The following is a 27,178-nucleotide window of genomic DNA, read 5'->3' on the forward strand; positions in this document are numbered from 1 at the left end:
GATTAGAAAGCTTTAAGCCTTCAGGGTCTCTTCCCCTCCCCCTCTGCTTCAGCTGAGCCATAAAGCCCCATGGGCTGTACAAGACGCCAGGTCAGACAGCTGGGGAAAAAAAGCCCCCAGCTCCCTCCAACCTGAAAGATCCTGGAATATTTATGAGATATTATTGAAAATTAAGAATATAGGGAAATAAAATGTAGAACCTGACTGCTTTCCTGTGGTCTCTTTCCACTGTGTCTCTTTCCCACCTGCTGCAATAAGGGCCTTAGCTGCCTCCTGCCTCAGGGCATGTTACACTTTCCCTGGTTTGTAATAAGGCCGGTAACCTTTTTAATACAATAAGGGCCTTAGCCACACCCCAACTCAGGGCACTCAGGTCCTTTATTCTAACTCCCCGCCCCTTTCACTTTGTAAATCCCCCTGCTTCTAACTTTCCTCTCCTTACTGCCACCTCTGAACCCCTGTGTTTCTCTCACCAACCTTCTGTCTGTCTGCTCAGTCAATCTGCCCTCTGCCGCCTCTCTTTTCCCTGCTCCTAGTCCTTCTCGTCTTCTCCTCTGTCCTTGTAGCCCTGTCTCTAGTCTCCAATCTTTTCCGTCTCCTCAGCTGCCTCTTGACCTCTTCTTGTCCGTCTGAACCTCTTCTCAGCCTCTCTCATCCGCCCCTACTTGCTGTCTAACTCCCAGGTCTATATATACCTTCTCTTCTCTCCACTCAAATCTCAGGGCTTCCTGTACCCCCACAGACCAAGCTAATCCTCCAGCCAGGGCTGTGTTGGGGGGGTGGGATTGCGCTCCAGCCTCATGCGCCTCAGCTTTGATTATTTAGTTAAGAGACTTCTTAATATTTTGCTTATCAATTTGGGAGTGGAGCAGTGTGGTGGAACTTTATAAACGGCCCACATTAAATTAATAGCAGTCAACAGTCCCAGATTAGTCACCCCAGTCAGATTAGTCCCCCAAATTAGGGCCAGTCAATCAAAAATATTCTACACTATTGTAGCATTTTGAAATTTGGAGTCAAGACCTGGCTTCAAATCTTGCCTCTTACACATACTGGGAATGTGACTCCTGCTTCTGTTCCTTTGTACTGACTTTCTACTGTACTCACAATGTGGTCCATCTTTATATAATCCTTCAGTTCCTTCAAGGCTCAGCCCAAATGCTACCTTCTACTTTATAGCCTTTTCATATCTCCTAAAACTTCTAGGGCCCCTTCACCTAAGCTACTTAGTATTTACCTATATTACATTCCCTTTGTATTCCTAGTGCATCTATATATGTGTCATATGTATACAACTGTACATATATGTAAGTATTGACTCCCATGTTAGGATTTCTAGCAAAAGTTTCTGCATTATCCTCTCTGTGCTTGTTGAATTTTAGGAATAGCAGTAATACTGAAGAAAATCTTACTTATAGACACAATGAATGTATATGTTAAGAAATCGATCCTTCATTATCGTTATGTGTATGAAGTTTTGCACAATCTCAGGCCCATATATATAATATTTTGACTAGAATTTTTTAATTATTTGGTTTTAATCCTTTCTTTGACTCATAGAATCTGAGACTTGAAAGGGATCTCAGAGATCCAACACCTTTCTAAATTATGAATCACACTGACAGCAACTCTGGACAGTGATCATCAAACTTCTGTGTAGCAGTCCAGTAACGGGAAACTCACTGCCCTTTCAGGCAGTACACTTCATTTTTGCACAGCTAAATTGAAAATAAAAATGATTGATAGATTGAAAATTGTTTTATTGACACAGTTCACTTTTGAAGTGTAGAAATTTATTTTTATCCTTTTGGCTTCTCCAGTCAATCACAACTTCATAAAATACATCCTAGTAAGTAAAATTTCTTGTCCAAATCGATATACAAATCAATGTTAATATTCAGGAAGCAAGACTCTGGCTTTAAAAGTTGTATTTCTTTTGGCTGCAATTTAGTTGTAATGTTGACAGAGACATAATTCATATGATATTTATGTCTGTACTGACTCCTAGAGTTTTCCATTTAATAGACTCAGGTAAGTGTAACTTGTATTCATTGAATATCTTTTGAGGTAGAGAATCTCAAAATATATCCTTAATTCTCTCTTTCTCCCTTCCACATTTACCCAAAAACAAAAAAGAAAATGAGAAATAAAATGAGAACACTGGTTTGGCATAGCTTCATTTAACCTTTTATGTTTCTTCACTGAATGAACAGTTAATGCTTGAAACTTTTTAAATATTGAAAATTTACAAAAACAAATTCCCTCCTATGCTGTACACAGTCCTTATGACTCCCTGACACTGAGCTTAGGACGGTGGAGAAGAGGAAGAGACAGGGCATCAGCGATGGAAGGGCCTCCTCACTTTTTTCGGCCGCTTTGGTTTGGTTTCTGGACCTTTGGGTGCTGTGGAACTGTCTGGCCTGGAAGGTGGAGTTGGCCCCAGGGCCAGGCTGGGAAGCTGCAAAGAAATTTCCATTGGGTATCTGGCCTGGAAAAACCTGAAAGATTCGGCTGAAGAAATCCTGTAGGTCAGCAACTGAAGCGGGAGGGGTATCTGGAGTGGCTCTCTGCTGCCCACCAGGACCAGGAATCCAGGACCCAAATGAGATATGATAGGGGACTCTGTGGGTATTTGGGGAGATCCCCACAGGCTGACACCCAGCCCATTCTGTGATGTCATATACTTTTACATCCATCATGGCAAAATAAGTGATCTTGAGGCCCAACATGCTTGACTTCCCCTCAGCCAGATGCATCTTGTTGCACTCAGCACAATATCGAGCACACTGGAGCTCACGATCCATTTCAAACCTCCTGTGCTTCCCCTGACACTAGCTGCACATCATAGTATTCATGGCCTTTTTGAGTTATCCTGCAGCTTGGACAGAAATTCATTCCCTGACCTGCTCAACTTACTCTCTGCCATCCATTTCATCTCGTATTCCTTCCATCTCTCTGGGTTGCTGACACTTTCCCAGGCAGTCCGCAAGACCTTGAAGGCCTCCTCAGCCCTGGGGTGATGATTCTTGTCAGGATGAACCATCACTGCCAGCTGCCTGTATGCCTTCTTCACTTCCACATCTGATGTTGTGGTTTCTACCCCTAGCACCTGGAAGGGGTTTAGCTCATTTTCTGGGATCTCAGCCACAGCCAAGAGCCGAGACACCTCTTCTCCAGGTTGGTAGTAGCGCCCACTAGATGCTTGCCCATCCCCCTTGCCTGTTGGTCCTCTGCTTGCCCCACAGCACCTCCAGCCAACCCCTCTGCACTAGCCCCACCAACTGTTTGTTGCCATGTCCTGCTCTCTGAGTTAAGTCCAAAAGTGATGCATAGCAGGGGAGTCTGGCCTGGAGAAGAGCCAGCTGGCCTGAGCCTGCCAGCCCAATCAGTCTCCCATGTACACCAAGACTCCAGCTCAGCTGAAGACAGGCCAACAGCAGGGCCAGGACCTAGAGTAGCACAGAACACAGGAGTCGTGGCAGGTGGGAAAAAAGCCCTGGCCCAGAGCAAAGTCCCCAGCACAGACACAGGATCACCATCTGAGTCCAGCTCCCCAAGTGCCCAACCCAGCTTCCCACCCCTACTTGAAGCAGGTGCAGATCACTGCCTCTCAGCTGTCCACAAGATTAGATGAGGTGCCCACCAGTTTCCACATACTTCCCCACTAACACCAACAGCTTAATCAGCCACCAGACCCCCTTCTGTCCAAGTGATACAGTTCCTCTGACACCCATACCACCAAATATCTTCGCTGGTCTGCCTGCCTTCCCTCCTTAGACTACTCTTTGGTTGGCAGGAAATGCTGCTACCTCCTGGATAGAGACTTCTTTCCACTGGGCACAGGAGAAGGGTCACTGGGAACCCAGGAGGGCCCTTCTCCATCATCTTCATCTTCTTCCAGGGCTGGGGATGTACAGCAGGTGCAAAAGTATTATTAAATGAGCCATCTCCTCCCTCAGAGAAAGGCCCCCCCAGGAACACTGAGAGCTCCTTGACAATTACAGACTGATGGTACTGTTGGGATGCAAGAATCTCTGTCCTCCAGGTCCCCAGCCATCATGATGACTTCAAGTGCCAGGCAGTGGCAGTAACGCTCTCCTTCCTGTGAGGTCCAGAGCCCGGGGGGAGCTATGAGAGCCGCTCCCCCGGCTTGGCCTCCTGCTCACCTTCTGTCCCCACTGCTGCCGACCTCCACAGTCTGTATTCTTCTCTTTTTATTTGCTAATGTTACCTTATGAATTAAGTCTGTAGACAACATAGTCATTCTGAATATGAGATGTTACAGAAGAATTTTTGGTTTATGAAATTGTTATATAGCACTAATAATTAACAATATCCCATACTGGCTCAGGGTTACACTGCTAATTGGTGTCAGAATAGAACGTGGGTATGCTAACTTCCTGTCTGGTACTCTTTCTATCACTTTGATATGTTTGTTTTTTTTTAAACTTTTAAAATTTAAACCTCTTCCAACTCCAAAAATTGAAAACAAAGAAAAACCAAGTCCTTGTAAGCAAATAGGCATAGTCAAGCAAAACAAATTTCCACGTTTGCCTTGTCCATATATCACATTCTGCATTTTATGCCCATCACTTCTCCATCAGGAAGTGGGTAGCATGCTTCCTCTTTGGTCTTTTGAAATTGTTTTTGGTTTTCATATTGATTAGAATCTTTATATTGTACAAAGTTGTTTGTTTTTACAATGTTGTTATTATATAAATTGTCCTGGTTGTGCTCACTTCACTCTGCATTAGTTCATAAAAGCCAGGTTTCTCTGAAAGTGCACCTTTTTTGGGGGGGGGGGGTTGTTTTGTTTTGGGATTTTTATTTGCGGTATAATGAGGGTTAAGTGACTTGCCCAGGATCACACAGCTATTAAGTGTCAAGTGTCTGAGGCTGGATTTGAAACCAGGTCCTCCTGAATTCAGGGCTGGTACTTTATCTACTGCACAACCTAGCTGCCCCCTGAAGGTGCACCTTTTTTATAATTTCTTATATTATGATAGTATTCCATTATAATCATATGCCTCAATTTATTCAACCACTGTCCAGTTGATGGACCCACTCTTATTTTCTAGCTCTCTACCACTACAAAAAAAAAGCTGCTATAAATATTTTTGTGTGTTTGCATTCTTTTTCTCTTGCTTTTATCTCTTTGGTCTATAGACCTACTAGTGCTATTGATGGATCAAAGGTTTCTGCAACGTTTAGTGAATTTTGGACATACTTGTCAATTGCTTTCCAAAATTGTCTGGGCCAATTCACAGGCATTAATGTGCCTATTTTCCTTGAGCCCTCCAACATTTATCTTTTCTTTTTTTGTTACCTTTGCCAGTCTGATGAGTGTGAAGTAGAATCTCAGAGTTTCTTTAATTTACATTTCTCTAGTTATTAGTGATGTGGAGGATTTTTTCAGATGGCCGTTGATTACTTAGATTTCTTTGAGACCTACATGTTTATATCTTTTAATCATTTATTAATTGGGGAATGACTCCTGTTCTTGTAAATTTGAATCAATTCCTTGTGTATCTTTGACGTGAGACATTTATCAGAGGAACTTGCAGCAAAGATTACCCTGGGCAACTGTTATTCAGCTGCATTTGATTTTTTTTTTGTATGAAAACATATTATTTTTCTAAAATTTAATTTTGTTGGAGTTTTTGTCAAATGCTAAGTTCAAACAATCCTCAATTGATAAGCATCTCCTTATTTTCCAGTTCTTTGCCATTACAGAAAGAGCTGCTATAAACATTTTTCCAGTAGGTAGGACTCATTGAACAATATGTTAATAGGTTCATTTCTTTCTGTATGACATGTAATTAATCTCTTCCACAGGTCAACCTCTCTTTCTCTTCTCCCTCTCACTAGTACCAAGTAATTTTTTATGATTATTGTTTGATAATATAGTTGGAAGTCTGTTATTTTTTCTACTACATCTTACTGGGATGGAGCGGTATGTAATGGCACAAAAATTTTCAATATCTACATTTTTTTGTTGTTGTTTTTCTTTTGAAAGATTGTTGCTCTTGAATAGAGAACTAGTAGTTTAAGGGCCAACCACATATTGACATTTTTAGCTTTCCTCCAAGATTAGTACTATGTAAGGAAATTTCATTTCATTTCATCAAGCTCTTATTAAACTCATCATATACAAGGGATGCCAAGATAAAGAGCAATACAGTATTTGCCCTTAGGGAACATACACTCTTCTGGGGGATGGCCAAGAATTAGTTATGATATCCACCTAAGTTAAATATTATATAAAATAGAGGATCTGGGGTAGGAGGGGGGGCACAAAGGAGAGATTTAGACAATATTTAGAGAGTTTGAGAACGCAGAGAGTAGTTTGAGCTGGGAGAACAGAGGGTACTTCACATAGGTGGCACATGAGCTGAGCCATGAAGAGATGGCTTTCAAAAAGCGGGGATTAGGAGACAGTTGATTCAATGTAGGGAATGGCTTTTGTGAATGTGAATGCACAGAGAGTAGAAAATAGGGCAGGGGGATGTTGGGGAAGGAGCAGAAGGGCAAAAAGTATCAAAGGTTCACTTTTTCTTTTTTTAAAGAATACATTTTAATGTAAAATGCTATTACAAGTTAGTCGTTTATTCATTGTTCAACAGAAAAAAGTAGAAGTGCCTTTTTGTTGTTGTTGTTTTTAATTTTTTAATGAGAGCTATTGGTTTAAGAGCCACTGGTTCTGGTTTAAAAAACAAAAAAACATGGGAAAACATCTCTTCTAAGAAATTAACTACATTGTACACTTTTTAAATAATCACCCTCCATAAAAGTTGAGGATCATTTGGTGTTAGAGTAGAAACCTTAGAAGTGATCAAGCTGGGGCAGTGTGGATAGAGCACCGGCCCTGGAGTCAGGAATACCTGAGTTCAAATCCGGCCTCAGACACTTAACACGTACTAGCTGTGTGACCCTGGTCAAGTCACTTAACCCCAATTGCCTCACTTTAAAAAAAAAAAAGAAGAAGTGATCAAGCTAATCTGTTTTATAAATGAAGAAACGGAGGTCCAAAGAAGTAACATGATATGCCCATGTTTACACAGGTACCTAGAGGCAGTGCTAATACTAGAACCCTGATTTCCTGATCCAAAAACCATTCCATCTTCTCTGTTGCCTCTTAAAGTGGTTTCTCTGTTTATTTTAGGGATATTGCCTCTGAAACACTCACCACAGTATGCTGAGAGTCAAAAAACTTGGGCTCTAGCTCAGGGTCATCCATTTACTAGCTATGTGATCTTGGAAAAAAAGGCATTTAGATCCTTTTACCCTCAGTTTCCTCATCTATGAGATGAGAGAATTGGCCCTGTATATCTCTGTTTCTCTGTCTCTGTCTCTGTCCCAGTTCGTAATATTCTGTGATTTTATGATTTCATGATCATCAAGAAAAAATTTCACAAAAACCAGTTGTTTTTGAAACAAATTAAAGTATATAAGTATTTGTTTTTGTTTGAGGAGCATTACTACTTTGGAGACTTGTTTTTCTCTAATTGGACCCCTTTCTGTTTCTACAGCCTTTCCGTTGTGCACATTGTCATTATTCTTGCAATATATCTGGTTCACTGAAGAGACATTATAATAGGAAGCATCCCAATGAAGACTATGTCAATGTAGGAACTGGAGAACTTGCTGCTGATGTCCTGATCCAGCAAGGTAAGGTTACTTCTACTAGCAAAACTCCAAACCTCTTTGGAGAATTTCTGGAATGATCTGTTGAGATTAGGGGGTGATTTGTTTACTAGGAACTTTTCACAAAGTTCAAAAGACCTGTGATTTCTTCAGAAAGAGTCCTTTCACTGAAATATATTGTAATATCACTATAGTTTCATAAATTACAAGAATTAAAAAAAAAAGAATATTACCTGTTGGCTAGCCTTCTGGGAAAAACCATGCTAAACTTAGCTAGACTGGTCTTTGGATAACAGGCATGCAGTCTAATTCCTAGACTATATTTGGAGGCTTTGTAGCTTAATAAAACCTTCCATGACTTCTGCTACATTGTCAAAGTTTCTGAAGGTCTAGGGTCATTTCCATACAACAGTAAGGCATCAGAGGAGAATCTCAGGTGTGGAGGATAAGTGGAAACTAGGTGACTCAGTAACTTTCAGTGGTTATTACTATATGAGCATTCAGCATTCAACAAACAAACTTTTCTTAGGTGCTTCCCATGGTCAGCAAGTTATACTAATATCTAGGGGGCATGCAAGGATTATTAAGAAATTGACCCATCCATAAGGATCTCTTAATTAAATAGATCACTAGGCAAATATGAAGATAAGTATAATGCAGATTAAAATATAAATTCATCAAAAGGGAGGAGAGATTTCTTTGGGATAACAGGAAAAGGAGAGCTCTTTAAGCTTATGGGATCATGGAAGTTTTAATTGAGAAGATGGTATTTTGAACTGGACACATGGAAGGGATATGAATGAGGGGTTAGGAAGTAGAAGAGCATTCCAGATATAAGAAACAATATAAGCAATGGCACACAGACATGAAAATGTGGAGTATGTTTTAGGGAAGGCAAATAATTGGAATATACAGGGTGGTAGTGCAAGATGCAATTTGAAAGGTTAATTGGAGCCAGGTTGGAGGACTTTGAATTTGGACTTTATTCAGTAGCCAGTATGGAACCATTGAGGATTTTGATCGATAGAGTAACAATTGTAGCCGTGCTTTAGGAAAGGTAATAAGGAACATGAGTGGGATGGTTTTGAAAGGCAACTGGAAGTAGAGACCCTATTAGGATAATATCTCTGGGACTGTTTCTTTAAACTAATCTTTCATTCCTTAATGAGATGGCATTTATTCTGAATGTTCCTGTCAACTCCCCTAAATCCCTTCTTTCAGTTAATAAATTTTTCGAATAAGGAGAAGCTAGGTGGCATGGTAGTTAGAGCATTGACCTTGGAGTCAGGACAATCTTAGTTCAAATGTAGCCTCAGACACTTATTAGCTGTGTGACCCTAGGCAAGTCACTTAACCCATATTTCTCCCCCACCCCCAAAACAAAAGGAAAAAAATAAAGGAGGAAAATTTTTCTAATTAGACTTATTATTTTTTTACACAATTTACCAATGCAGAGCTTCTCTTTGAAGCTACTAATGAGTGATGGTGGCTCATTAAATTTAGAGGCTGTGCTAAGTTTTACCCCATATGTATTGATGGATGAAGAGAGTCTCCTGACCTTTATCCTCTACATTTTGTATCCATAGCCACTCAGTCCAGGTCAAAAATCTAACAAAGCCAAAGTGAAGATGTGACTGGATTATGATCTCCACTCCAGAGACAAGAAGTGTTTAACCTTTTAAGTGGAAGCATAAGATAATAAGATTTAGAAATTATCTAGTTCAGTCCTCTCATTTTATTGGTGAATAAGTGAATGAATGAAGTTCAACTATTACTATATGCAAAGCACTCTACTAAGTTCTGGGGATAGAAATAAAAGACAAACCTTGCTCTTAAGAAGCTCATATTCTAATGGAAGAGACATCATCTATGGAAGGTTTCAGTTGCAAGTCAGATGGAGAAAGACCCATGGTCAGCAAAGCAGGTATCGATGCCTATTCTTTAATGTCATTTCCATTGACAAAATGATATTGTTTCTAATATTGAGAGATTTGATAGTGCCAAGGACTTTGGTGGCCAGAATTTTCTTTTCTGGGTCTTTGCTAGCTCTGATTATCATACCTGCAGAAGAAGTCACCAGATTGAATCTCCACAGGATTACTTCACATAATGATGGCTTGGGGCACTGGATTAGAAGAAGCATTGCTATTCCCAGGGTTCCTGGGTTCATGGTCCTGGACTGTCCCCATTAGCCTCTGTAGGTAAATGGTTATCAAGGCAGTGGGTGGCAGTTTAACTTGCCTGACACATGCTGCCTACTACTGTCTTTTCCTCAAGGTGCCTTGCTGCTTCAGGTATGTGAGTTTCCTTGCACTTTATGTGGCAGTTGTTTGGCAGTTGGTAAGGACAGCTTGCTCCCTTTCTGCAAAAGTGGAAAGCACGAGCTGGGCTCTAAATAGGACTGGTGGTCTTGGTTGGTACTGCCACTCCCAGAACTCCTCTGCCTATCTGACTGTTGGAGGCATTTGGTGAATAGTTGTTGCTGGTTTTCATGAGGAAGGTCGGCCACTTCTCCACAGCGATTTCTTTTCTCAGTGATGACTGTGAAGGTCTGGGCTAGAAGCAAGTTTGGCTCTTTGGGAGTACTACTATTCTCAAGGCTCTTGGTCTCAGTGTTCTGGGTCCCAGGGAAGATGGAAGTAAAGGTGGTGCTGGTGGTTGCGGTTTGAGTTGCCTGGCACATGGTCCTTCCTTCTCTCCCTCAGGGAGCCTTGCTGTTTCAGTTAGGTAGGTGATGAAGAAACCAAGCACAAAAAGGTTATGCCACACAGGTAGCAGTGCTTAGCATTTGGGTAATCTCATATCTAGGGCCTGGCCTATATTAAATTAGCTAATACAGTGGAAGAGGTGGGATACAAACTCTGACTCAACATTCACTGCTCTTCCCATGTTACTTTTGTAGTGTTCTTCTTAAAATGAAATTAGTATTGATAATTAAATAATTAATTTCATTAAGGTATAATTAATTAAATGCCATAGGATTGTGGAGTTTTGAGTTGGAAGACCAAAGGAAATCATCTACCCCAACTCTCTCATTTCATTGATGAGGAAATTGAATGGCAGAGGTTAAATGACTTGCCCATGGTCACATAGTTCTATTTATGACATTGGGCTACCATATGAACTGAATTTCTGTCTAAATCTAGACTGCAATAAATCTGGCTTCTGCAGTAGTCAGCTGTTTGGGCTATTAAGTTTTTTTTTTTCCTGCTTTCTTTTCATTGATAATGTAAAGAATTAATTGTTCTTTGAGGTTTTTATGCCTTGGCGAGCACTGGCCTGGGGCTCCGCAAAGGCATAAAAACCTCAAATAACAATTAATTCTTTACAATATTAACAATTCATTCCAGGGATCATTTTCTTCATCTTGGTAAACCAAAAAGTAATGAGCCACAAAAGCCTTGTTGTTGTAATTGTTGTTTTGTTTGATTTTTTAAAAAATTTTTTAATGAATGACCTTAGCCAGACCAATCCTTTAGGTATATTAATTTGGCATCTCTGTGGAGGATGCATTGGAAGACCATTTAGCAGGCTGCTCTAAAAGTCAAGAGGAGAAATGACAAATATTTAAACTAGGGTGGTTGTGGTATGAGTAAAAAATGGGGGAGTATATTTAAGAGGTGTTGAGGACATGGAATTGACTAGACTTGGCAACTGATTGGATTTGTGGAGTAAATGAGAATGAAGAGTCAAGGATGTCTCTGAAGTTGCAAACCTGGGTGAGGAGAAGGATGATGATGTCCTCAGAAATAGGGAAGATAGGAAGACCAGAGGGTTGGGGAGAGGGGGAGGATAGTAAGTATTATTTTGAATGTTGGGTTTGAGATGCTAATAGGGCATGCAGGTGGATATATCAGGTAGGTAGATCATGATGCAGAACTAGGATTAGATATATAAATATGAGAGTCATCTGTATAGAGATGATAATTGAATGAATACTAACTGATGAGATCACCATCAAAGATGGTGTAATGTGAGAGAGGAGAAGAGGGCACAGGACAGAGCCCTCGATTAACCCCACAAGATTATTGTGAGAAAATTATTTTTCAAAGTATGATATAAAAATAAGCTTTTCTTGGTATGAGACACAGAAACCTCTCTGCGACCTTGTGACACCGACCTCACAGAGTTAAGAGACAGTATTTTGTAAACCTAACAAAGCCATAGAAAGGTGAGTTACCATCATTATTAACAGTGGTAAACCTGAAAAAAAACATGAGATGTCATATTGTACCTCATGTGTTCTATAGTAAGTGGAAGTAGGACCATTTCAGGATACTCCTATGGTGTGGCCTGTCCATAGAAGTATCAGGGTTCTCAGCCTGCCACAGTGTTGGGAGTATCTAGAGTGGAGGAGATCTGGCCACTCATCTGGGCTAGAGCCACCATTAGAAATGCAGAGGTAGCCAAGGTTGTAGGCAGGCATTTCTGAAGGAATCTTCCCTGACCCAGGTAGTCCTCTTGAGGACCCCTATGCCAAGTGATTGAGGACCAAGATCTATGACAGACCTGGACTGTGCCTTTTAGAAGCAGCTCTGAGTTTATTCTGTGTAGTAACTACCACCACAGGGTGGCCCCTGGGACATAGAGATCAGAGTAGGCAGAGAAATGTGGGATTGTCAGAATGTCTTCCCACCTGCCATCCATCCATTAGAAGGGCAACTGATTCACAGTCATTTCCCTTGCCTAGTGATTTATCAGCATTGGCAACTTGGGGTATGGCAGAGAATATTGGAAATGGGACTAAAAGATGTAGAACTTCATTCAGTCTTTGACAATGACATCACTTTCTCTCTAGGAGTCTGTTATATGTAATCTGGGCACCGTGATAATTTGTACTGTGTGATATTTGGAATTGTTGTGAGGAAAGCACTTGACAGACTGTAGAGAGCTGAATAAATGTGGACTGTTAGCCATTTATCCATCCATTCAAAGACCACTTGTAAAATACCTGCTGTTTGAAGCATCCTTTCCTGGACTCTATATGGCTCCTCTGAGACCTCCTGCTAGATTTCCTGAGGAGCTTCTGAGTCATGGTGGTATTCATTCAGAGACATTGTTACTAATCACAGCAGACAAGATCTAGTCTTTTACATTGAAAAGCCTAATTTTTTGCTGCTTTTCTTGGCACATGATTATCTTCTTTTCATGAAGTCTTTGAGCTTATATTGTTGGCATAAATAGAAGTGCTGTTTTATATCTGAGTTTTGATCATTCCCCAGGAAGAAAGTATTCTTGCAATATGCATTATTTTAATTTTAATTTATATTTCTATTTAAACCCTGTGACTATTTAAAGCAAAAGGCAATTTTATAAATCCACTAAACAAATCAGGGAACAGTGATTTATGATTCTGCTGTTGGAAATGTTGTATACACTGCAAGTTTTCTGATTTTGAGTGATGCTCCACTTATATTAATGGACCATGAAATGAATCCAAGTGTAAGAAAAATGAACTGACCAAACCCTTCAGCACTCTTTGTGAAGAAGTTGGTGGCATAGGAGAATTGTCTGGGAAATTCAGAAAAATTCCAAAGCAATTCATTGGAAGTAAAGAGAAGGTGACACACAGGATTTTCTTTAATGAATGGATTATGATGGTTACAGTTTCCTTGGAGCCAATTTTTCCTGTTCGGATTTTAGAGCTAGCTGTTCAAATTGTTTCTTATTGCTGAGTTAAAACAACAGTTTTAACTGGCCAAGCTTTTCTGCTAGTGTGACTGGGCCAGTGACATGTTGTTGAGCCTGGTACCTATGGAAGCTGCTATGCCAGGAATCCTGGCAGATAGTTTCTCCTAACTTCAAGCCTCCCAAACCTCCTATCCCTCCCTCACTCCTACACAGGCATACACTTAAGATCTTTCCAGTGATACAAAATTGAGGAGCAATATGGCCAGTGGCTGGGCAGGGGGGAAAAAGGCATGTCCTGGAGAACCACTGAAACTGACTTATTGGTGATCATAGAATTTTTTTTTAACTATGAATTTTCATTTTATAGATTTTTGGATAGTTCTTACTACCCCATATTTAAGACTAAGAGTAAAGGGAAAATAAAGAGAATTCTATTACTGCCTATCTAATCCTCAATAATTCTTGCCTCTCTAGGCCTCAGTTTCCTCATTTTTAAAATGAGAGGGTTGGGATTAAATGATCTCCACGGTTTTTAGTACTTTAAAACCATTCCATGACCACCATTAAGCCTGCCTCATTAGATCCCAAAGCATTCTTCCATTGAACTCAGTCATTGGCCGTTCTCTATCTTCAGAACCAGAATTTGAACCCAGATTCCCCCTCCTCTAAATCCAGTGTTTTTCCCATCATACCATATTCCAAAAACATAAAGTATCAGTGAGGACCAGGAACTAAAAAGATCTGGAAGAGGGGAAACTAAGGATTAAGAAGAAAGATAGAAATGCATCCCTGGCAAGGGATGCAGATGCACAGGGCAGGAGATTGGGTATTGTGCAGGAGAAGAAGCAATTGGGATGGTTTTGCTGGAACATAAAGTGTGTACAAGAGAAAAACATACAGTGAGCTTGGAAAAATAGGCTTAAGTTAGATCATGATGGGTTTTAAATATTAAACAGAGGAGTTTATTCTGTTCTAGAGATATTTGGTAGACCCTGGGGTAGCAGAGTGACATGGCCAGTTCTTTGCTTTAGAAATATTATTTTGGCATCTGTGTGGATGATAGCTTATAGAGTTAGGAGACGTAGGAGGCATTTTTTTAATAGCCCAAGTGAAATGTGATGAGAACCTGACTTAGGATGGTTATGGTGAAATTAAGAGAAGAAGCAAGGTGTTGTAGAGTAGAATTTTTAAAAAAAAGATTGCTTTGGTATTGGTGACAAGGGAAAAAGAAGAGCAAGGTTGTGAATCAAGATGAATGAATGAAAAAGCATTTTTAAGGTGTGTGCTAGCAAAGCATTGGTGGATACAAATCCAAAAGCAAGACAGTCCCTTCTCCAAAGGACCTGACTTCTAATGGTGAAGACATACATTTAGCTACAAGTAAGATGAAAAGTTCCCATCATCCTTTGGGTACAGCAGCAAAACAGATGTCAGTGCATCTTCTTTAATGTCATTTGTGCTGATAAAATGATATAATTTTCTGAAGATGAGCCATTTGACAGTGCCAAGGATTTGGGGGGTCAGGACTTAGGAGACAGAAGCTACAGCTCCTACAGAAGCAGTTGCCAGGTCTTGTCTTCACAGGGTTTGCTTCCTGGGATGATAATGACTTTAGGGGCTGCACTGACTAGGATTCAGATGCTTCTGTCACTCCTGAGTCTCTTAGGCTGACCTGGAGTTCAGTAGCAGGTGGTTAGCAGGGTGGTATTGGTAATAGTATATGTTTATATTGCACTTCTCTGTTATTACTCCTCTTAGTAATAGGTGTGAGGCTTGGGATAAAAGCAGGACTGAGAGTCTCTGGGAGTTCTGCTGTTCTCTGGCTCAGCGTCATAAAATTTCTCAGTGTTTGAAAGGAAGTGGTAAACAAGGCGGTATTGTGAACTGACTTGGCCTGAAACATTTTACCTCTTAGTCTCTCCTTCAGGAGTTCTTGCTGCTTTAGCTAGGCTGACTTTCCCTGCCCCATATATGCTAGTTGGGTGAGTGAAAGGGTAGTTGGAAAGAGGGGAGGGTTTGGAGGAACAGATAACCTAATGCAGTCTCACCAAGTGCTCATATCCTACCTCTTCTGGAAGTCCATCCCATTTCACTTTTGAAATGCTCTCATTGTTAGAAAATGTTTTTATTTCATCAAGTTTCTATGTCTTGGGTCAAATCGATCAAGTTGTAGTCTTGTTTCATGTGAAAGTCCTTGAAATACTTAAAGAGTTATCACACCTTATCTTCTGTTTAGACTAAGTGTTCCTAATTCTTTCATCCTGTTCTTTAGGCCCTTTTGCCACTATCCTAGTCATCTTCCTTTAGTCACAAGTTACAGAATGTCAGTGTGCTTCATAAAATGTAGAACTTGGAACTGAAAACATTATTCCCAATGTAGACATCTGGACTATTACCTCCCTAGTTCTAGACCCCATGCCTCTTAGTACAATCAGTTATCCCTGACACCATTTTTGTCATTTTTCTTTTCTTTTTTTTCTTTTTTTAGCCCATTGTGGGTTTTGGGTTGTTTTGTTGTTGTTGTTGTTGTTGTTGTTTTTTGTTGCGGGGGGGGGGGGGAGGCAACAAGGGTTAAGTGACTTGCCCAGGGTCACACAGCTAGTAAGTTTAAGATGTCTGAGGGCAGATTTGAACTCAGGTCCTCCTGACTCCAGGGACAGTGCTCTATCCACTGAGCCACCTAGCTGCCCCCTTTTGTCATTTTTCAAAGTGGCAGAGCCAGGGCTCAAACCTAGATCATAGGATGCCAAGTGTAGTGCTCTTTCTATTATGCAACAAATATAAGATATTATGTTGTTGCTGTCATAAAGAATGTTTATTTTATTATTATTATATTTAGTTTTATTACCACATTCTATAAATATTCTGTATTTTACCTGTCTGTCCACACCTTCATCTCTTTCCGTATTGTTCCTCTTCCCACCCTCAGCCATGGTGAGCCCTAAAAGTCTGAACTAGTACCATTTCTCTGCACTCTTGAGAATCAGTCAACAAGCATTTATTAAACATGTATTATATGCCAGAAATTATCTTATCCAGTTTTCATGGTCAAGATTGTAATCTCTTTCAGCTGACTTCTAGTTTTCTTAAATTTTTTTTTCCGGTTCTAGTGTCTCTTCAGTGTCACCAAATGCCTCTTAAACACTAACAACTAGTTGCTAATCATCCTCCCTCCCACCCACCAATTATCCTGTATTTACCCTGCTATATATTTTGCATTTTTATGTTGAGTACTTGGTTCCCCCAATAAAATGGGAGCTCTTTGAAGTCAGGGATCATTTTGATTTTTTTCTTTGTATCCCTAGAATTTAACACAGTGCCTGGCACTTCATAAATTCTTGTTGATTGATTGTTTTTTATATCAGACTTTCTTAAAACAAGATATAGATGTTAATGAACCACTGTAGTCATTCCTTACTAAAAATAATGCTTTGGATTTCAAATCTTTCTTTGAATATTCATCATGTGGCTAATTTCTCTAGAGCTTTTGGGTTTATGAAGCACTTTCCTCACAATAGCCCTGTGAAGTAGGTTATATATAAATTATTTATCCCATTTTACAGGTTAAGAAACTGAGGTTCAAATTGCTTAAGTAAATTGTCCATGGCCTCCAAGCTAATAAATTTCAAATCTAGAATGTGAATGTAGGGCTTCTGATGCCCAGTTTATCAGTCTTTTGTGATGATATTGTGATCATATTGGTTCCCTCACACCAAGCTGAAAGGGTCAGGGTACTTTGTACTATCTCATTAGTCCTAAAGTCATGCCTTTCCACGAACCACAGAGAGGAGGATGGATTGTTATAATAGCAGAGTTGGTGTTAGTAGAGTCCTGGCCACAACAGTACCCTCCATGTGCTTCGAAATGTTGGCAAGGAATTAAGGGCTTTTATTGTTGCTGTTAAGACTTGTTCTGGTGCTCTGATTTATGATTGTTATTTCTCTGTTGCTTCCAAACTTTTGTCATTGGTTTGCAAAAAAAAAAAAAAAAAAAGATCTGCTGAGCTTAAAGTGTTCCTATGAAAAATGTTCAGCTAACCTTCTAAGACTGGTTCCAAGCAGTGATCAACCCAGCTAGGATCTTAGTTTTTCCCCTTGATCCTTGGCGGAGAGGTATTCTCAGCCTCCTTCCTAAGAAGCACGCTTTCTTTCCTTTCAAAAGAACATGGAGAGGGAGGAGACAAGTACAAGCTTTCTGCTTCCCCAGAGAGATTTGTACCATTGTGCCTTTGGCAGGCAGACCAAGGGGAACCATCTTTGTGATCAGATAGCTTGTGTAGCTTGAAACACATTTAGAAAATCAGGAAACACAAAGCTTTTATAGTCCTGGGGTTGGGGTGGGGGTGGGGGTGGGGAATAGGGAGGAGGTAGAGTTGGGGAAAGCTGGGAAAATGAAATGAGATTAGAGATTAAATTACTCTCTTCTTAAAATGATGAGCTGTTGGGCAGAGTTTCATTTCTAAATTTACTTTGGTTAATTTTCAGAAGTTGTTTCTTTGTTTTGAATAGAATGTACTATCTCCCCCCACAAAAAAAAAAAGTCTGTAGGAGACTTTATAAAATCTTGCTTTTATACAGATGAATAGAACTCTGAAATATGCCACAGGGTAGAATAATGAATAAAATGTTCCTTCCAAGTTTGTCATTATAAATATCTCAATGTGAAAACAGGGTCTATCAACTATATTTAAATAAAATGAAATTATTTAGATCATGCCCCCATATGTCATTGAGAGGTCCCAAAGTTCATCATGGTCATGGTGAAGGGAAAAGTGCCTACTGGAAACTTTTAGTTTTTTACGCGATGAAGACTTAACATGATACTTACAGCCTTATGAGATAGGATTTCCTGATAGATGTGTTGTGAAGATGTACAGTGTATCACCCCCATTTTATAAATTAAGAAAATAAGTGACTTGCTCTCGCACAGATAGTAAGTAGCAGATATCAGGAGGGTAATAAGGAAGAGAGAGGTTTCTTCCTTATCAGACCTCCTGATTTTTAAATTCAGTGTTCTTTTCACAATATCGCCATAAATACCGCTGCTATTAGTAATTGATATAACATTCTTTAAAAGCCTATGATTAGGGGCAGCTAGGTGGTGCAGTGGATAGAGCACAAGCCCTGGAGTCAGGAGGACCTGAGTTCAAATCCGGCCTCAGACACTTGACACTTACCAGCTGTGTGACCCTGGGCAAGTCACTTAACCCCAATTGCTTCACCAAAAAAACAAACAAACAAAAAAAAAACGTATGTTTATTTTAGAGAGAAATTAAAACTGTCATTTTCAATATGACCCAAAAGGCAGGTGCCATATTTCTGGGTGTAGGTTTAGCCCATATGCAAAATTTTTCAGCTCCTTTAGGCCAATAGAGTATCTTTTAGTACTGACCTTAACTGTTATTATCTTTTTATTTTCTAAGTATCATGGATTCTACCACCATAATATCTCTCACATGTGTTCTCTTCTCTACACCATGACCAACACCCTAGTTCAGCCTTTCATTAGCACTCCCTTAGACTCTTCTAATAGCCTCCTAATTGTTTTCTGTTACTAATATGTCCTCCCTTAAATCCATCCTCCACACAACTACCAAAATACTTTTCCTGAAATTCAGGTGAAATCACATCCTTCCTTTTCTGAAAAGCCTTCAGGGGTTCCCCATGCCTCTAGGATTTCCCAAACCTCCTCAGCTTGATATTTAAGTCCCTTCATAGAATGGCTCAAGTCTCCATTTCCAGAATTATTTCACAATCTTTCCTTTCTGGCCGTTTTGAGTAGAGGACAATGCATTCTGAATCTTCCTCCAGCCTGGCATTTTACCTCCTGTCTTCCTCTGTACAGACTCTTCCCAAACCTGCAATGTACTGCCTCATCACCTCTATGTCTTAGAATTATTCATTTCCTTCAAGGCTCACCATTTCCTAGAGAAAACCCTCCTAGTAGTTGGGAGTGCTTGCTTCTCCTCCTTCAAATTATCTTGTATTCACTTATATGTATATATATTGTATTCTCCTGTATGATATAAACTCCTTGAGAGCAGAGGCTGAGTTTAGGCTTTGTATCTAGTGTCTAACACAGTAACTTGTAGATAGAACATGCTTGCCAGTTTCTTATTTAATGAAATTTGAAATGGCAGACCCGGAAAGAGATACCAGCTACCCTGATGCCCAACTTAATAAAGTCCATTATAGAGTTATTGCTGAAAATAAAATTGAATTTTAATAATGTCAACTTATATAAAGGACCTGAAATTTTAATGTTACATTATGATTAAGCTAATATCTATAACTCTCTAAGGATATCAGCTTTCAAAAAGGGAGCTACTACAGTGAGCTTTGTTTAATTGCTTTCAAAGGACTTGTACCTTTGCCCAGTTGGATAATTCATCAGAAAATCATGATTTGGAGTTCCAGTTTCATTAGCAATTGATTGCGAGTTCTAGAATCAGTGCACAAAGTAGACTCACCAAGTCTTTCATTGACTTTCCCAATGTGTTGCTTATGTATTTAATGAATTGGAGTAGAAATTAATTTTCTTGACTTTGATGTCAGCTAACTGAGACTGTTACCCATTCAACATAGATTACCCATTGTCATTTGTTGTTCCTTAATTAAAAGTTACAGTGACAAAGGTTATTGAAGCTTTAATTAATGCCAGGTATTATATTAATTTAAATTTAAATATAATATGGGCCAGTATTTCTCCTAAATTAGTTTTACCCAAAAATCACTGACAAAAGACCTTTAATTTCATTTTAAGCCTGATGATATCTTTGCCCTAACCTTAACCACAGGTAGTTTGCTTGTGTGAACTATTTAATTTTAAAAATGTGAAGGGACAAAGAAATTCGAGGTTAAGAAAAAAGAGCAGCAGTCTTTCATTTGCCCTGTGAAGGTTTGCTAATGGTTCAAATTGAAATTGTTTTGAGGAATAGTTAAATGACAATGAAACAGCCTAAAAGTTAAGTTGAGTTTTATTCCCTTTGATTGAGATAGAAAAAACAGATGCAGTTGTACTTGACATTCAGAATGATAGTTTTTGGGTTTCAGAAGAATGTCCATTCACTTAATTCATCCTTCCCTTAAGGTTTCTGAATTGCATGAGATTTAGCTTCGATGGTCAGTATTTCAGGGAAGATAGCCAATAGAAACTGGGAGGGGATTCTCTGAAGGTTTGGTTTGATACAGTTATAGACCCTAGAGCAGGGGCAGCTAGATATGGTGGATAAACCACTGGCCCTGAAATTGGGAGGACCTGAATTGAAATCTTACCTTGGACACTTGCTAGCTGTGTGATTTTGAACAAGTCACTTAACCCCAATTGCCTTAATTATCTAGGGCCATCTCCAATTGTCCTGATATATATCTTGCCACTGGACCCAAATGGCTCTGGAGGAGAGAGTGAGGTTGGTGGCCTTGCACAACCCTCCCTCACTTAAATCCATTTCACTGCAATTCATGACTTCACCCATTCGTCTTCGGGAATGAAGGACAAACAACAAGTCCCTAGAACTAGAAAGGTAGATAATTTAGCCTAACTCTCTCATTTTATAGATGAGAAAATTAAGGCCCAGAAATTGAAGTAATTTTCCTCAAGTCACACAGAGGAGTTGATTTGAACTCAAATTCTCTGACTCCAGATCCAGTCCTTGTTTGATTTTTACCACATTTCTATGTGTGTATCATGAGATTTACCAGAAAGAGTGTCTGTCAGTCCCTGACTGAGACCTAAATTTCCAGCTCTGGCACAAACTTAGCTGTGTGACCTTAGGCCAATCAGTTTATTGCTCTGGTACTCAGATTCTTAAGGTATAAAATGAGAGACCTGGATTAGAAGATTTTAACTCTCCCTTCTATTTCTGCCATTATATAAAGCTATATTTCTAATCCCCCTCTCTCATGGACCCTAATTACCAAAATCTGAATGTGTTGATTGCTGCATGGTGAGGCAAAGGTGTTTGGTTTATATTTAGGGAATGACTTTCTTAGAAACCCTTCTATCAAATAAAATAATAGGTCAGAAAGTCCATTTGTAGAGTGATAGGTTAACATCTTTTAACTGGCAGTGAATTGAACCAACAGGTGGAATATATTAAGCCATAAGCATTTATTAAATATTTACTATTTGTCAGCTACTGTGCCATATGCTGGGGTATCCCTCCCAAAAATGAAAACAATCGAATCTCAGATAACTTATATTCCAATGAGGGAAGGGAAAGGGGAGGGGAGAAAAAAGAGACAAAAATATTTAAGCACCTACCATATTCCAGGGTCTGTGCGTTATAAATGTTTTATAAATATTATCTCCTGATTATAGGTGCTCTTATTATCCCCATTTTACAGTTGGACAAACTGAGACAGTGAGAAGTTAAGTGACTTGCCCAGGGTCACACAATTAGTAAGACTCTGAAGCTGAACCTGAACTCTGGTCTTCCTGACTCTAGGCCCAGCTTTCTATCCACTATGCCATATAGCTGCTCCTAGCTGCATAAATGGGTATATGCAAGATCTTAACTACATCTGTGACAATTTACATTTTACATTTTTTCTTTTGGGAATGATCAGATCACTTTTAAATGTTATTTCTAAGTCATTTTGTCCAATTTATCAGAGCAACCAGGTCATTGGAGTAAAGCTTTCCCATGTTCCTCTTTTAGTCTCTGGGAAAGTTGCACATTTTGTAGCCCTATGGTTTTTCAGTTACAGCTCGGACACCTTGCTCCCAAAAGACAAGCATTTTAATTGTTGGCTACCAGGATAATGCTACTATAGGAGATAAAAGTGATTAGAAAGGGAACTGATGATCACTAAGAGCCAGTTTTGTCAAAGACTCTTCTTTCCAGACTGACTTCTACTTCCTTTTTATTAGGGGATCATTTTTTTAGGCAAGATAGGTCCATTGCTACAGGACTCTGTTCTTGGTCCTATTCAACCTTTCTTTCAATGAACTGAATAAAGGCATTAGAAAATATTATATTGAATCTTCAGCTGATAAGAAGCTGGGGGAATAGCTAATATACCATATTGGCTCTCAGACCTGGAATCCAAAGTGATCTTAGAAAACTAAGATTATAGTCTAAACCTCAAAATTTGACAGTTTACTAGAAAGACATGTAAAGAACTTGCTTTTGTTTTTTGTTTTCTTTTTTAGTCTGCACAAGTGCAGTATGGGGGAAGGCATGGTAAGACAAATTTGCAGAAAAATGACCTGAAATCATGGGAGATTTTAATGCCCTCCAGGTTTAATAGAAGCCATTAGTATGCCCTCAAAGCTCAAAAGTTAAAATGTATTTTTAAACTTCATTAACAGAATTAAGGTATCCAGAACAAAGGAGGTGTTATTTCATGTGGAACTTGAAACTGGGGGGTCTGGATACAAATCTCAATTCTAAACAGTATCTAAATGATCCTCAGCCTCAGTTTCCTCCTTTGCAAAATAGGGATAATAACATTTGTACTAACTGTCTTAGAGGGTTTTGTAAGAAACTTTTGTTGTTGTTGTTTGTAGATCTCAAAGCACCTTAGACATATGAGTTGTTACTGTACACACCTGCTGTGCTTTGTACTAGTTAGGCCACATCTGAAAAATATCCTGTTCTGGGCACCACACTTAAGGACATTAACAGTCTTGAGTTTTTCCAAAGGAAAGGTGATAAGAAAGGAAAAGAATCACAAACCATACCATACAAGAATTGAGAGAAAGGACTGGAGAAAATTTGGGGTTGGGGAACAGGGAGCAAGGATGATTCTAGACATCTTCAAGTATTTTAAAATCTGTCTTGTAGAAGGGCCTGATTTTGGTTGAACCTAGAGCGCAGAACTAGGAACAATAAGGACATGTTTTAGTGAAATATGTTTTGGCTGGCTCTCAGAACAGATTTCCTAAGAATTAGCACTATCCAAAAGTGGAGTGGGCTGCTTCAGGGAGATACTGTATTCAACCACCCTAGAGCTTCTCTTGTTATAGCAGCTTATTGGGCTTCCATAGAAAAGACTGCTATAGGCTGGACTGTGTGACTTCTAAGGTATCTTCCAACTCTGATAGTATTACTCTATGATATACTGCAAATGACTCACTGGTTCACTAAATGTTTCATGGCAGACCGTGAATGTTCATCTGGGAAGGATATTTTATCAAGAAATACTGTACAGGATAAGGATTAGATTTAAATGATTTTTAATTTATACTTATACAGCACAGTATTGTGAGTTCTGTCTGTTTTTTTTTTAAAGGTAATACCTGTTAAATGTGTCAAAAGAAATTACATCCGTCACTGAAATTTTGATATCTTTTCTGATACCAGTTTGGTTAGACTGAACTCTAACTTTGGGAATATGCAAAATCTTTATTTGGTGATGGCATTCTTTCTCTTAAAACATTTAAATCCTTGACAAATTCTATTACATCTTATTCTTTTTAAGAAATGAAAAGGATATGATGGATTTTGGCATTTTGTTCTTATTAGAAAATCTACATTAATTTTTTTTCAAATAATTTTATAGATAAGTTTCTTGGGTGAAGGAAACTAACAATAAAGAGTCTAGATCAGCTATTGAAGGAGTTATTAGCACAGTTCAAAGTCTCAATTACCTGTTTATCCCCCTTCTTTACCAAACATATTTGCGATTTGTCTTTGTGATTTAAATTCTAAAATTTAAAAAGATAAAAATGTTCAAACAATATCTCTGCTATTATTATTGTTATGGAAAATCATGCTAAGAATTTGCAAATCTAAACTTACTTAGCCCTCTACAAAGCATTTTAGAATTTTAAAAAAATTGATCCTTGTAATACCCTTTGAAGTAGATAGATAGGAGGACAGTTATTATTGTGAGGATTAGGGAGGGCAAGTGACTTTTCTTATTCCTATAGGGATCAGATGGCAGGGCCAGGGCTTGATTTCATATCCTCTAATCTCAGTTCAGTGTTCTTCCCACTCTACCCTGTTTTTTAAAAAAATATTAATAATGGCAGATCCAAGTGAGAGAAATTTCTTTCATTTCCAAATCCTAGGTTTCCGAAGTATAGTGGTCCTTTCTGTAGAGTTGAGGCAGTCATCTAATAGCATTGTTTCTTGTAATCTCTGTCTTTTCCTTTCTTGCAGGTGGCATTAAGTGTCCAGTTTGCAGCTTTGTTTATGGTACTAAATGGGAATTCAACAGGCATTTGAAGAATAAACATGGATTGAAATTAGTGGAAAGTGATGGTGACACTAAATGGGAGGTAAATCTTTAATTGGTGGTAGTTGTCATCGCCAGATCTACAAAGCCATTCTTTCTCCTAATAATTCAACAGTAAAGATGAAGGTTTGCTGATTGACACATACAGCAGGTGCAATTCTTTGGCAGTAACTTCAGTTCTTAAATATGTAAATTCTAGAATCTTAAAAGACCATTCCTGATACTCTGGATATTGTCATGACAAACAAAGCCTGAAGCTCTTTGAATATAGCTTAGTCCCTTAGGGGAATGCTTATTTTCTTCATTTGAAACATGACATTTTTGAAAAGGAGCAAAAGTAAGATGTGTATGGCCACCTTTGAGACAGATTGCTAAAGAAAGAGGAGAATTAGTGCTTTATTTCCCTAACCCCTTCCTTTCTTCTATCAGGAGAGAGACTGAAAGTCAATGACCATGTTGAAGAAAAGCCTGCAAAAACAACATTGAACTTATAACTAAATTCAAGGCTAATATTCCAGGTCTAGAACATGGCTATCATAGATAAATTAATTGGATTCAGTGCCCAGGCAAAGAGAGCATTGCCTTGCAAATAGTAGGCACTTAATAAAAGGTTTTTGTACATTGATTATGTCACTGTGTTGTAGCAACTTATTCTAAGAATTTACCACGAAAAAGAATCCTGAGCAAAAATCACATGTATAAATACGTCAGTCTATATTAATCTCTCATAGATTTGTGATGCTATTTGTTAAAGTTCCACTTCCTTGGGAGACACATTCCCACTTATCCCTAACATCAGATAAATAGTCATAACCCTAAAAGTAAGTAACAAATTCCTTCTGAACAACATGGAAGGTCCCAGCTATTCTATAGACATGAATTTGTATCATTTCTATACTGTTTAATAATATAATTAATTACATTGTATACTGATGCAAGGATAGTCTAAAACTGTGTTTTTATTAGCGTATAGAATTTATTTTGTAGAAACATCCCACTTATGTGATCAGGAACTTTCTCTATAACTTGTGGAACATGAGAGTTGTTTAAAGAAAAGTTTCCTGGGGGCAGCTAGGTGGCACAGTGGATAAAGCACCGGCCCTGGATTCAGGAGTTCCTGAGTTCAAATCCAGCCTCAGACACTTGATACTTACTGGCTGTGTGACCCTGGGCAAGTCACTTAACCCCTGTTTACCCCACCAAAAAAAAAAAAAAAAGAGTGGTATGGCTGATACCAATCAGACTACTTAAAGAAAAGTTGCCTTCAAAAGGGCTTATGCATTTGAGAAACTAAGTGACTTACCAATGATCACACAGCCAGTGTCATTCAAAGGCAATATTTGAACATTTTCTTTCTTCCAGGGCTGGTTTGTCCTCTATTTACTATACAGGCTGCCTTTTATTATATATTAACTGTATTATGTTAATATTAATTATTTTATATTAATATATCATTACTGTTAAATCTTAATAGTATGTCAATTATTAATATTAATTAAATAATAATATTATATTGACTATTGGTATAAATTAAATATTAATAGTATATTAATAAGAATAGACTTAGAATAGTCAAGAATAACAACTGCTGACAAAGAAAGAAGATAAGAAATATAAAATGCAGACACCATAACTAAAAGAAACAATCACAGCCGTCTTGATCCATTTCATGTAACAAGAAATACTCCAATAGCTCCTAAGGGTGTTATATGTTACAATATAGTATCAGAAATTATTTTAATAATTACCCTTAGTTATTATGAAAAAGAACATATGATCATAGATTGAGGTCGAATTATGTTCATTCTATTCATTACAAAACCATGGAAGTAGTAATATATTTTTTGGGGAAAAGTTTTCCCCAAAAAATGTTAAAATACTTTTGTCCCTTAAAAGAGTAAACTTCAATTACTTGGGATATTTTTATAGGTGGAACAGCTTGTTCTCTGACAATGGGTTATCGAGGAGTTATATGTTGTTGACTATCTTGTCACTTATTTTTCATCAAGCCAGTAGATGAACTATTCTTCCAAGAAAAGCATTCTTTTAATAAGCTTTTGTATTTAGCTAACTACAGAAATTTCTGAGGAATCATCCACCCAGTACCTTCATATCACAGAAGCTGAAGAAGATGTTCAAGGAACTCAGGCGGCTGTAGCGGCTCTACAGGACCTCAGATATACCTCAGAGAATGGTGAGAGAGTTTAAAAAAAGGTTTCTTCAAATGGGTCTCTCTCTATCCATGCATAGGACCAGGGTCCTGATAGCTGCAAAAGGAAACTACCTCTGACTTGACAGAACCAGTTGTCTTTTAAATATCAAGAGGTGCCCATTAAACATTTAAAAAATCAGGAAACCTGATTTGATTCCCATCTCTGCTTTTTTACTAGCTGAATGACACCATACAAGTTACTTTGCCTCTCTTGGACTATCTTCATCTATAAAATGAAATAGTAGGACTAGATATTTAAAGTCTCTTGCAGATGTGTGGTAGATGAAAGATGAAATGACTTAGGAAGCAAAGGTTTACTCTTCCAAGCATATCCGTTAATTAAACAATGCATGCCATTGCCTAGCAAATCAGAACCAGCTGCCTTCTTCAGCTTTGAGACTGCACCCTGAATACAGGGCAAGACAGATTTTATGTTAAAAGCAATTAATCAAATAAGAACAATTAATTAAAGGGAAACAATTAACCAGGATACAACATTATGTAATTT

The 27,178-nt window shown here is 38.6% G+C and overlaps 1 protein-coding gene and 1 pseudogene across 1 annotated transcript in view; one reads left to right on the top strand and one right to left on the bottom strand.

The window, feature by feature from the left end:
- Positions 1 to 27,178, top strand: part of ZFAT (zinc finger and AT-hook domain containing) — a 295,731-nt gene that overhangs the window by 209,106 nt on the left and 59,447 nt on the right. Inside the window, exons 12-14 of the mRNA XM_043979739.1 lie at positions 7,530 to 7,668; positions 24,383 to 24,501; positions 26,526 to 26,652. Coding sequence (XP_043835674.1) covers positions 7,530 to 7,668; positions 24,383 to 24,501; positions 26,526 to 26,652 — 385 coding nt within the window. The remainder of the gene's footprint in view (positions 1 to 7,529; positions 7,669 to 24,382; positions 24,502 to 26,525; positions 26,653 to 27,178) is intronic.
- On the bottom strand, positions 2,339 to 4,060 carry LOC122736711 (annotated as a pseudogene).

Source organism: Dromiciops gliroides, chromosome 1, assembly GCF_019393635.1.
Source record: "Dromiciops gliroides isolate mDroGli1 chromosome 1, mDroGli1.pri, whole genome shotgun sequence".
NCBI lineage: Eukaryota > Metazoa > Chordata > Mammalia > Microbiotheria > Microbiotheriidae > Dromiciops > Dromiciops gliroides.